The sequence below is a fragment of the Aricia agestis genome, chromosome 4, assembly GCF_905147365.1.
Source record: "Aricia agestis chromosome 4, ilAriAges1.1, whole genome shotgun sequence".
Taxonomy (NCBI): Eukaryota; Metazoa; Arthropoda; class Insecta; order Lepidoptera; family Lycaenidae; genus Aricia; species Aricia agestis.
The window spans coordinates 10547860-10559613 of NC_056409.1; the positions used below are offsets into that span (position 1 = coordinate 10547860).

The window sequence follows — 11754 nt, forward strand, 5'->3', positions numbered from 1 at the left end:
TTTAAAAATTGCGAAAGTGGATAGGGTTTTATCTGTTTTTCAGACCCACACTTTACCAATGTTTTAAATTGCGAATACCGTGTGTCTATTACCCCTTTACGCTTAATTAAGCCACCGAATCAAATTGGAAGGAAATGAAGATACTATTTGAGTAACCCGGGAAAGAATATCCTAAATTTTATTCTATAAAAATGTTACACGGTTAACGCGAACCTAATTTGATGAATACTGCAGATTTTTTTTTCTAATAGATAGTTCGCCTAACAATTTTGTAATTCACTTGTAAAAGGTTACAACTTACATATTTTAAAAGAACACAGGGTGGGTACATAAATTACAAGCATTCTTGCAAACCAATTATTGACGATTTTCTTTGATGGACGCTCTAATTGAGTAATGCTCAGTTAGAGTACAATTTACTTTAACTTATTACCTCAAGACTCAAGTAGTTAAGTGTTTCATTAACTTAACACTGTTTTTTATCCCCAACAATGAACTCCTTCAGATTTCAACCTTATAAGTTATAAGTTACGAGAAACTTAAGAGTTTCAAGTGCCAAAATGATTGTTTATTTGACATTTGAGTTAAGTTTATATTTAACAAGTTATGAGACTGAATGAAAAAATATCATTGAGTCCTTTAAAAAGCAAAAAAAAAACAACTAATAATATTGTATACCTATTTAAATAATGTAGACGTATGCTTGGTTTATGGAGCAATCTTGTATAGTTAGTATTATTGCCATATTAATATTGATCTACTATTTAGCGCTTACTTATGAATTATAGCTAATAAGTACTACTTAAGCTGGCTAAGTCTGGCTCTGCTTCACAATAAAAAAACTAGCCTGTTTAATAAATAGACAGAGATTTACATGAAGATCTTCATGGTGTAACCAAGGTGTAACCTCAAGGCGTCTAGGGTTGTCTAAGATTTCTGAGAATTACAGGAAAATAAATAATATCCAAATCAGTTATGAATTTAGCTAAATCATTCGCAAACACTAAAAATTATTAGAATACAATATTAAAATTCACAATTAGGTAGATTAGTAATTTTTTATTGTGATCAAAATTATACATGGTGAGTGTGTTACTGTGTAGTGAGACACCATGACACGTATGAAGTGAATCAAACGTGAGTAGGGCCCCTGTATATTAATGAGGGCACGTCCTGACTACTGACCCCATACTCCTTTGTTGGCAATGTCTTTTGGGTTAGATTTATGTATTCATTAAATTTTACTAAGTAATAAGTATTACTTTATTTACAATGTTTTTGTGACCGTGTTTTTAGTTGTTTAACAACTGGTAAAGAAATTGTCATGATTTATTTACTATTCTTACTCTGTTTAGGCTACGAGATACAACGTAGGTCGTTACGTCATCTACGTAAATATCAAACCTCAAACAACTCAAAACTCAGAATTAGAACCCCAATAGAACTCCAAAATTCGAGTTGAAACACTTTTTTCTCTCGACATACCTACACTTTGCCAATCGTTACAACGTAGGTTACAGCCTAATTCTAGGTGAAACATTTAGGCCCGTATGCGTAAGACGCAGTTCCACTCTGTGATTGGTCCAAATTTTGACAGCCAACCAATCACAGAGCCTGAACCGTGTCTTGAGACCGAGATGCATTTTGAGTACTGATTATTTATACCAGCCTAAATAATAAAAAAAATCCCCGTCTAAGACTGACTGCAGTATAACTCCAATGAAGGTTATATTATGCTTTTGATTGCTGAATATATAGATTAAAGTTTGAAGGTAACTGTCTAATCCAGTGTTATGTAAGCAATAACGTTAGTTTAACTGTAATTTAAGTAACACTAATTAACAAAGGTTAGACATGAAGGACGCTACCTGTTAATTAAGATTTTAATAAAGATTGTTTTACTAAATTAAATGTTTTTATTACTCGTGTACCTACCAAGTACCAACTATACTTATATTGTAAGCATTCGGTACAGACTACAGATGTTTAAACCTGCAATTTATTACAATAGTAGATAGTAAGTCCTTCAAGAATCCGTCCGTAAATTCTTTGTGAATAACCTTTATTTCCACAAAGGATTTACTTACAAGGGATAAGAAAGATTATAAGTACTTTATTCTAACGAAGTTTCGTGCGAGATATTCTAGGTTTAAGCGTATTTCATTTAGTTACAAGTTAAAACATCAATTCCAGAATTAGCAGTTATTTAAGCTACAGTTTAGCAGCAACTTCCGTTCAAATTACTGACAATTTTCCGACTTTTCTTCAGTTTTGTTTTTCTTAACTCGAGTCCAAGTCAGGAATTACTGGCTGGTGTTGTTAAAAGTAATGCAAGCTATAGTCCATGCAATCCACGAAGACGCACCCCACCAATTTTTGGGTGAGCATCTTTCCCTTTGACCGTGACGCTTTCTCTTAATTGGTCTATTTATTGTAGTGTACGCGTGCACTCATAGATAATAATTAGTGTGTGTACTGATAACACTCAGACATTGGCGAAAGCTTGCACACATATTATACTATAATAGAAGTATAGACGATTAGGATATTCCTCCTAATCGGGGTGCGTCTTCGTGGATACTTTTTATAACTCTACACATCTAATTTTACAGAGCTCTACAATCTCTACATCTTAGCTGCACCGGGCTTGAGGTAAAATGTCAGTTCATTTCTTTTCTCGGAAAAGTTTTCTGTACGATTCTGTAGTAATAAACAGCCAAGATACCTATAGAAATAAAACATGGCAGCTAATAGCTTCATTCGCTGGCCCAGTTATTGAATGGCGACGTGACAATGCCTATTCACCGGGCACACCTGACGCCCTACCCACTGACAGCTCCTATGTGCTTTGTATCTGGAATATACTTCTGGAATTTTCTATTTATGTGGCCATGAGTTATGACGTTAGTGGTCGGAAATGACAGGAAAGTAGAGACCTATGAGGAGATGTTTTTTCATAGATGAAACATGAAATAAGACCGGCCAAGTGCGAGTCGGGTCACGCGCAATATAGGGTTTCGTAGTACCGCTACGGGGTGGACGCGAGAAAAAAAAATCATCCCCGCTTCATGTGTAGGGGAGGTACCATAAAAAAATATTTTTTTAAGATTTTATGTACCATCTTGTCGGCATCATTAATATGTGCATTCATGCCAAATTACAGCTTTGTAGGTCCTATAGTCTCTGAGCAAAATCGCGGACAGACAGACGGACAGACAGACAGACAGACAGACGGACGGACAGACCTAAACTATAAGGGTTCCTTGTTGACTACGGAAACCTAAAAATCTTGAAAGCTGTAGTAACTTATGCTCTGTATTATGAAGAAAAAGATTTTTTCCGTGGAAAACCGTAATATTACGTGTAGTACTTACAGAGACCAGATATACTTACTAGCTAGCTTTACCCTAGGGTCAAGGCCCTAGACCCTAGGGTAAAGCTAGTAGCAGCTGAGTAAAAACATCCATTAGGTACCTAAGTATTGAAAATTGACTGACAATAAAATTACGAGTATTGTTCACTTGTTCATTGTTTTCGACTATACTCGAAGTATTTTTCTAAACGCGCACTTCAAGACACAAATTGTGGACGTTTACGGTAATTTGAACACTCGAAGTGGGAAATCCCGTTTAGGGAGTAAGTGTAATGCCGACTGAATTATCTCAGATCATTACGATTTAATCAGCATAAGTGATACCAGTTAGCACTAATGAGATCCACAGGAAGCGTAAAGGTCGAAGTAATAAGGCTGTTATGGCTAGAACTCCAGAAATTTTACGCGAAAGAAGTATTCAAACACCTAAGATTAATATTATGGCCGATTTACACGGGGGACTAAAGCGTCACGATTTCCGCCGCACGGCGAAAATCGACCGTGTAAATGACAATTCGACTACGCCGCAAGCGGCTAAAGTCGCAAGCCCCAAAGTCGTGCGGCCAATGGCCGCATGCGGCTGGTGACTAAAATCGACCGTGCAAACGCTCAGTCGCAAGCGATCGCTTGCTGCGAATACTACTGTTGACTGGTGACTTGCCGGGTGACTAAAATCGACCCGTTAGTCACCCGTGTAAATCGACCATTAGAGCCTATGCTACAATCGTCAAGCTTTCGACAAAAGAATCGTGACATTTCAAAGTTCCAAAATCTGAACTTGCAAAAAATCTAGCAACGCACTTATCTGTAGAAACACTTTAATAATAAATAAGCTTACGATGTGGCCTCTCTATGCCGCCTCCGTGGTCTAGTGGTTAAGAGCGTGGCGCTTTACTCGGAGGTCTTAGGTTCGATTCCCAAGTTAGAAACATGTTATTTCCAAGTTTGGTTAGGACAATGCAGGCTGATCACCTGATTGTCTGACAAGTAAGATGATCCATGCGTCGGATGGGCATGTAAAAAGTCGGTCCTGCGCCTAATCTCTCACCAGTCGTGTCGGTCTTCTGTCCCACTGGGTTAAGAGAGTGAAGGAATAGAGGGTGCTCTTGTGTACTGCGCACACACTTGAGCACTATAAAATTACTCCTGCGTGCCTGGCCTGGTTTCAATGAAACTGGCCACAGTCACCGAAATCGGTGTGGGGAGTATTATATGTTGCCAATAATGGACTAACAGATAAATTAAGTGAATAGGGACGTGTAGAGGGGGCATAATTGACAATGATTCCCAATAACAATATTAGTTATCCACCATCAACCCAAATATTAACTATAATATGTATATATATAAAATTCTCGTGTCACAATGTTAGTCACCGTACTCCTCCGAAACGGCTTTACTGATTTTTACAAAATTTTATATGCATATTCAGTAGGTCTGAGAATCGGCTACTGGGTACTTTTTATATTGATAAGTGCATTTGTTGAATAAATAATAGTAAATTATTACAATTCGAGACTGACGGTGATGGTCCCCGTTAGTCTTGAGTTTGTGCGACGGGATAGCGATGGACGTTGCCATGGTGACATACTTATTTAGTCACTTCAATAAAATAATACGGGCGAAATACTTTATATGGCAAAGAAACGTTTGCCGGGACAGCTAGTGTATAATAAAAAAGTGTCTGCTACTTGTTTTTACTTTCATGATTAGTCATAATCAGTTGATTTGAAACCAATACACAGTCACGCAACAGACGTGAGAAAGCGCCACCGCACTGCCAGTTGCCTCATAGCATTGTATGATAATGAGCCGGTTCCCAACGCGTTACTGCCATCAGGTGCTTAAACTGCCGTTGCGCGTACGCATATTCGTATTTCGTGCCTTTTATTGGCTACTGTCTAAGGAGATGGGACTCGAACCATTAAAACCCCATAGTGCTCCACTCCTGCTTAAGGTAATGTCGTTGGAACGACAAAACCTACATCATCATTGGAGAGACGTGGTGCCTTTGTTCGTAGCAAATAAAAAACCCAACTTCGACGCTACGGAGGGGAGAGGTATAGACCACTAATAATAATTATAATTTAACCAGCACCCAGCAGTTGACGTGGGAGAGCCATGCTTCGGCATGAATGGGCCGGCTCGACCGGAGAAATACCACAGGCTCACAGAAAACCGGCGTGAAACAGCGCTTGCGCTGTGTTTCACCGAATGAGTGAGTTTACCGGAGGCCCAATCCCCTACCCTTTTCCCATCCCTACCCTCCCCTATTTCTTTCCCTACCCTCCCCTATTCCCTTCCCTACCCTCCCCTATTACCCTTTTCCCTCTTAAAATGGCCGGCAACGCACCTGCAGCTCTTCTGATGCTGCGAGTGTCTATGGGCGACGGTTGCTCTCCATCAGGTGAACCGTTTGCTCGTTTGCCCCCTTATTTCATAAAAACAGCCATAGAGTGTGCCAAAATGCTAAATATGACTTCTATATTATAATTTCTTCTCAATTTTTCTTTCATCTCAATATTACAATTTTTTCTAACTCCGATTTCCAGTATCCAGAAAATAAATGTATCCTTTACATACGCAATTTGAATGTTAAAGTACATGCAATGCAGATCCAATCTCCTAAACTTAGGTTTATCAAAGATGAAACTAGAGTGGAAAAGGTTATCAGTGCCAAAAATCCCTAAAGATGAAAACTTTTACATCATCTCTTTGCAGTCACTTTCATTACATTTCCTTCTTTTTAGTAATTTCCTGTATTACTTTCGTATTACTTAATTCTGACACAAAATTTTATTCTTTGTATTTACGGTATTTACTGCGGGGCTAAAATGGTCGCTTTGAAGAATCATGATATGATTCATTTTTGTTAAATCGCAAAATGCAACTCTGCTTGCAATTCATTTCTGTATTTTTGTACTGATTTGACATAATATTTTGTCAGTTTGACAGTTTTGACAATTCATTTGCTGAATTGATTGAGAGGAATTGCTAAATGTGACAATTTTAGCCCCGGATTTTTTGGAATAATGCGTCAAATGAATGCGAAGAAGGTTTTTTCATAGATGACCTAATTTTTGCATAAGCAAGTACATAATAATAAAAATAATGGATGCTGTTAAGCATTGGTGTGTCATCCCACATCGGACTAGTTTTGAGTAATCGGTGTTTTAAGTTTTTTTGGAATAATCTTTATTTTCTGCTTATTTTAAGCAAAAAAATGTTATTGTGCGGTATCTTTTTTTGTTGAAATGCGTAGATTATGATTATGAAAAAACATTTTAATTTTACATTCAGTTTTAAGAGTTAGAGTAAAAATGGTTAATGCAATATTGCTATAGGGCTTATTACATAGCATTAATGTCCTTTGTGCTATTTCACATATAAATGCAAAATTCTGATTTGTTCTTTCAATACAAATTTAAGTGCTTTAATTTTAACAAAATGTTATAAAATTACCTTGTCACGCCCAAACCGCTGAACCGATTCTTCTGAAATTTGGTATGGAGATACTTTGAGTCCCGGAAAAGGACATAGGGTCCTTTTTATTAAAAAAAATGTACGGTTCCCAGGCATTAAATAAAAATGATTTCAGCTTATACCGCTACCGGCTACGTGGATTTCGATGATATTTGGTATACAGATACGTTATGTCTCGGGAAAGGACATAGGATACTTTACATCCGGGAAAAAGGTACGGTACCCGTATGATAAACAAATATGATTTGCGCCTAAACCACTGAACCGATTTTGATGAAAATTCATGTGCACATACTTTGACTCTCGTGAAAGGACATACGATAATTAAGTGTCTTGAAAAATGAACGGTTACCGCGTTATAAAATTTCCTATTTTGCGCCTAAGCCTCTGAACAGATTTTGATGAAACTTGGTATGGAGATACTTTGAGTCCCGGAAAAGGCCATAAGATCCTTTTTGTCTCGGAAAAATGTACGGTTCCCAGGCGTTAAATAAAATGATTTCTGCTTATACCGCTACATGGATTTTGATGATATTTGGTATGCAGATACTTTATGTATCGGAAAAGGACAGAGAGTTCCCGCTTCTTCTTCCCTTCCCGCGCTTCCCGCAGAGTGCTCTTATGTATCGCGCACACATTTGGGCACTATAAAAATTACTCCTGCGTAACTGGCCTGGTTTCATTGAACCCAGAGTGCTCTTGTGTATTGCGCACTCACTTGGGCACTATGCTATTACTCCTGCGTAACTGACCTGGTTTTATTGAAACCGGGCACCGGCCCGAAATCGGTGTGGGAGTTTTTTTATTTATTATAATTACCAGCATTGGACATTGGGCATAATTATTGAAATACTCGTTAGTCTAATTAAATTATTAATCTAATTGCAAACTAAAATAATAAGAATACATTTTATACATATTATTATTAATCAACTTACGGGTAATTTCAGATGCACAATTACTTCAATCTGATTAATTTGTAATCTGATTAAAATTACTAATTACTTTTTGCCCAACTCTGCACGTAATAAACTAATTATTTCTACATTAACTAAATTTAATCAAAATCGGTTCAGCAGCTTAAACGCAAATTAATAAAGTTTATTGCGTGAAAACCGAACATTTTCCATGTTATAAAAAATATTATTATCCTATGTCCTTCTCCAAAATCTTACGTAATATCTACATGTACTCAATATCGATATCTTACGCCAAATTCATTGTTGTTGACTGCGCGGGAACCGTACATTTTCCGGGACAAAAAGTATCTAATGTCATTTTAATGGATTCAAAGTATTCGCATACAAAATTTTATCAAAATCGGTTCAGCGGTTTAAGCGCAAATCATTTTAGAAATATAGTACATAAATGCTGTATACAAAACCTCACTAAGAGGAATAAGCATTAACCATTTTTGTACTCTAGAATATGCTACAGTGGGTTTTTAAAAAAATGGATTTCACTGTCGTAAACCTTATGTTATAAAGAACAAAACTGCATTATTAACTCAAAACCCGATTTTATATGGGATGAAACACCAATGCTTAACAGCAGCCATATATACACCTCTTTTTTTAAAGTTGGTTAAAGAGAAAAGGAGATTTTCTTGTAACCCACACATGCAATTTGTAGCGTTGTTAACTAACCCAACGAAGAGCCGACCACCGACAATATCGGTGAATGGTCATTAATCCCCATACCACAGTGTATAATAATACACAGCAGACCATCTTCATACTAGACTGCAGGTGCGTTGCCGGCCTTTTAAGAGAGAATAGGGTAATAGGGGAGGGTAGGGAAGGGAATAGGGGAGGGTAGGGAAGGAAATAGGAGAGGGTAGGGAAGGGAAAAGGGTAGGGGATTGGCCTCAACACAGCGCAAGCGCTGTTTCACGCCGGTTTTCTGTGAGCCCGTGGTATTTCTCCGGTCGAGCCGGCCCATTCATGCCGAAGCATGGCTCTCCCACGTCAAGTTTAGTTCGGTCCTATTCCCTAGAAAGCTGCGTACTTTTGAATTTAAAGCGAAATATAAGCCCTTATTTTCATTATCATACTCTATCCATCCAAACAGGCTGCGCGGTGCAGACGTACGTTAAGGTACAGCTTACAACATGAAGTTATCTGAAATCACACAAAGGGCAAAGGCCCTTTTATACGGGGAGGCCGATTGAATACGGTCGGAGTCAGACTGACTGACTCATAACTGCATTCGCAAGCATACACAGGAATTCACAAGATCAGTCTAGCCAGGTCAGCCTGCGATCAGCCTGTATTATAACCCTGTAGCGTGACTTCAGATAACTTGAAGTAGTCAGTGCAGTACCACGTCGCACGCACGTCTTTGTGTCGAGAGTTTGATTCCGAAATCCGAAAACATGTTACTTATACAAAATAATTGCTGTATGAGTTTGATAAGACATAACCTGAATTACTATACCGTACGAGTTCGGTTTCGAAGACATAACTTATTTACTCTACAGTCTACTGTATGGTACTTATACTATGGCCATACTGTGCCATTCACGAGTGAATTGTTTAATTGTTTTCGGCACGGTACCTCTAGCACGAACTACTATCGAAAAAACATTCGTATCGTTAACGTAAGCATTTTGTATGGAAACTTGAACAGCGCCTCTGGTGTGCGTAAATGAAACTAATTTCCAGAGCACGAACACTTAGACGTAAGTTTCGTATCGTCATCGTATCGAATACGCAACGTAACTTGAGCCGTTTGTATGAAGATAGCTAGCACGAAGGCATAAAATGACGTATAGTATCGTAATTGTCGAAGGCTGGCTTGCGAGTTTCACGAATGTTTATTCACTTAAAAAATTTCAGTGAGAAAACTTTCGTCAGAGTGAATTTAGAGAATAAAATAGTAATTTAAGTGATTTTGTTGATTTATTTGGTGAGAAAATGCTTAGATTAAGACGGAGCACCCCACGACGTAGTACATTGTACTATTATCTTGCGGCGCGATTGATTGTTGAAAGTAGAAATGTACAAAGAGAAACAAGGTGAGTAATGCATTTTAGAACACAATATTTTTTTTAAATAAAAAAAAACTACCTACGAATTTAATTTACTTTATATAACAATTACAGAGAAATCTCAAGGAGAGCTCGTCTCAGAAAAAATATGGCAAATGATATCCAAAATCTAAGTGACACGGAATTTAAAAATAGATTTCGTCTCAGTAAGGAAGCATTTTTTTACTTATGTCGCGTATTGAAAGAAGAAGCCAGTCTACGATCAAGTAAAAAAATCAGCCTGGAACATAAAGTAAGTTGAATAAGTAAGCTTCTTATGTACCATTCTAAGAAAAATATTTTTATACTTACTTATTATATGATACCCATAATGGGTACACAATACAACTATGTGAGCATAATATGCAGCTACAGTGAAACTATTAACTCTTTATTATTTTCATTTCTAGGTGCTGTGTGCTTTATCATTTTATGCTACAGGCTCTTACCAAAGAATAGTTGGAATGGCTAAATATTTAGGGCAAACTACTGTGAGCAAATATGTGAGGCAAGTTACTGATGCTCTTGTTACCCCTTCAATATTAAATACTTTTATAAAATTTCCAGCAACACGAGAGCTGAGAAATATTGTTAAAAATAAGTAAGTAATCATTTTAGTACATATATGATATATTTATAAGATAAAAACTAGAAAAAAGTACAAACAATGCTTTATTTACAGATTTTATACAAAGTTTGGCATCCCTGGAGTAATAGGGTGCATTGATGGGTCTCATTTTCATATATTCACCCCAAAAAGAGAGATAGAACATTTGTTTTACTGCAGGAAGCATTTCTACTCGCTGAATGTGCAAATGGTGAGATATTGCTTTACAAATTTATACTAATAATGTTAACATCCTACCTACCCTATACCATACTTATATTCTTACAATATTTTAAGATTACAGTTATAACGTTATACACTTGTACATTTTGTACGTTTTTACATTGTAGATATGTGACAGTGAATGCAGAATTTTGAATGTTAATGCCAAATATGGAGGGGCTACCCATGACGCTTTTATTTGGGAGAATAGTCAAGCCAATAGGTATATCCAAGACTTGAACCAAAATAATGAACAAGTGTGGTTTTTAGGTAATGATTTATTTACATTTAGATTGCTTTCTTTACAAAAATAGTTTTAAAAATATTGTAAAGTTTAACTGTTAACTCTGTGTAGATATTTGTTATGTTACTAAATGAAAATATATCTGTAATAAATATATTTGCAGGTGATTCTGGATATCCACAGAGGCCTTGGTTGATGACACCAATCACGGATGCCGCTGAAGGTACTCCAGAGGCAAAATATACTGCCATCCATGGGAAGGCCAGAGTTGCAATTGAAAATACTTTTGGCAGACTCAAAAATAGGTGGAGATGCCTTTGTAAAGACCGCACATTACATTACACCCCTGAGAGGTGTGCAACTATTATATTGGCATGTAGCGTTTTACACAACCTCGCATTGGATTTTATGGTGCCCGATCCTGAAGAGGATTTCATAAATACTTCATCAGCACTTTCTTTACCAGAAGAATCTTTTCGGGAGCATGGTTCTAGAGATGACTTAATTCGTGGTAGAGCCATAAGGAACATGTTAGTACATAGGATTGATAGACTACATAATATAAGTAATTAATTTCGCTTTTTATGTGAGCATTTAAAACTCCAAATAAAGGTATCATTAGATATTTTTTTATTCATATTTAAGCACAATAAATTTAATTTGAACATATAAATGCATCTTTTCTTTAGAAAAAGAAGTGATTAGTGTAGGTGATGTGTATTGATGAAGCTAAATAAATAAATTATTATTTATTTATTTATTCACCAAATAAAACATATATACAATTATAAAAGCTT

General features: G+C 36.7%; 2 protein-coding genes across 2 annotated transcripts in view; one reads left to right on the plus strand and one right to left on the minus strand.

Annotated features, from left to right (window-relative positions):
- Window positions 1-11754, minus strand: part of LOC121726104 — a 53374-nt gene that overhangs the window by 33579 nt on the left and 8041 nt on the right. The window lies entirely within an intron of this gene.
- Window positions 9418-11582, plus strand: LOC121726102 (putative nuclease HARBI1). The gene is made up of 6 exons (XM_042113334.1): window positions 9418-9872; window positions 9960-10137; window positions 10295-10485; window positions 10567-10702; window positions 10842-10983; window positions 11121-11582. Exons 1-6 carry the CDS (start codon window positions 9772-9774, stop codon window positions 11528-11530), a joined length of 1158 nt encoding a protein of 385 aa, XP_041969268.1. The 5' UTR covers window positions 9418-9771; the 3' UTR covers window positions 11531-11582.

Coding starts and splice junctions, on each gene's coding strand:
- LOC121726102 (XM_042113334.1), top strand. CDS start 9,772: ATGCTTAGATTAAGACGGAGCACCCCACGACGTAGTACATTGTACTAT. Junction 10,138..10,294: donor AAATCAGCCTGGAACATAAA/GTAAGTTGAATA, acceptor TTTCATTTCTAG/GTGCTGTGTGCTTTATCATT. Junction 10,486..10,566: donor AGAAATATTGTTAAAAATAA/GTAAGTAATCAT, acceptor CTTTATTTACAG/ATTTTATACAAAGTTTGGCA.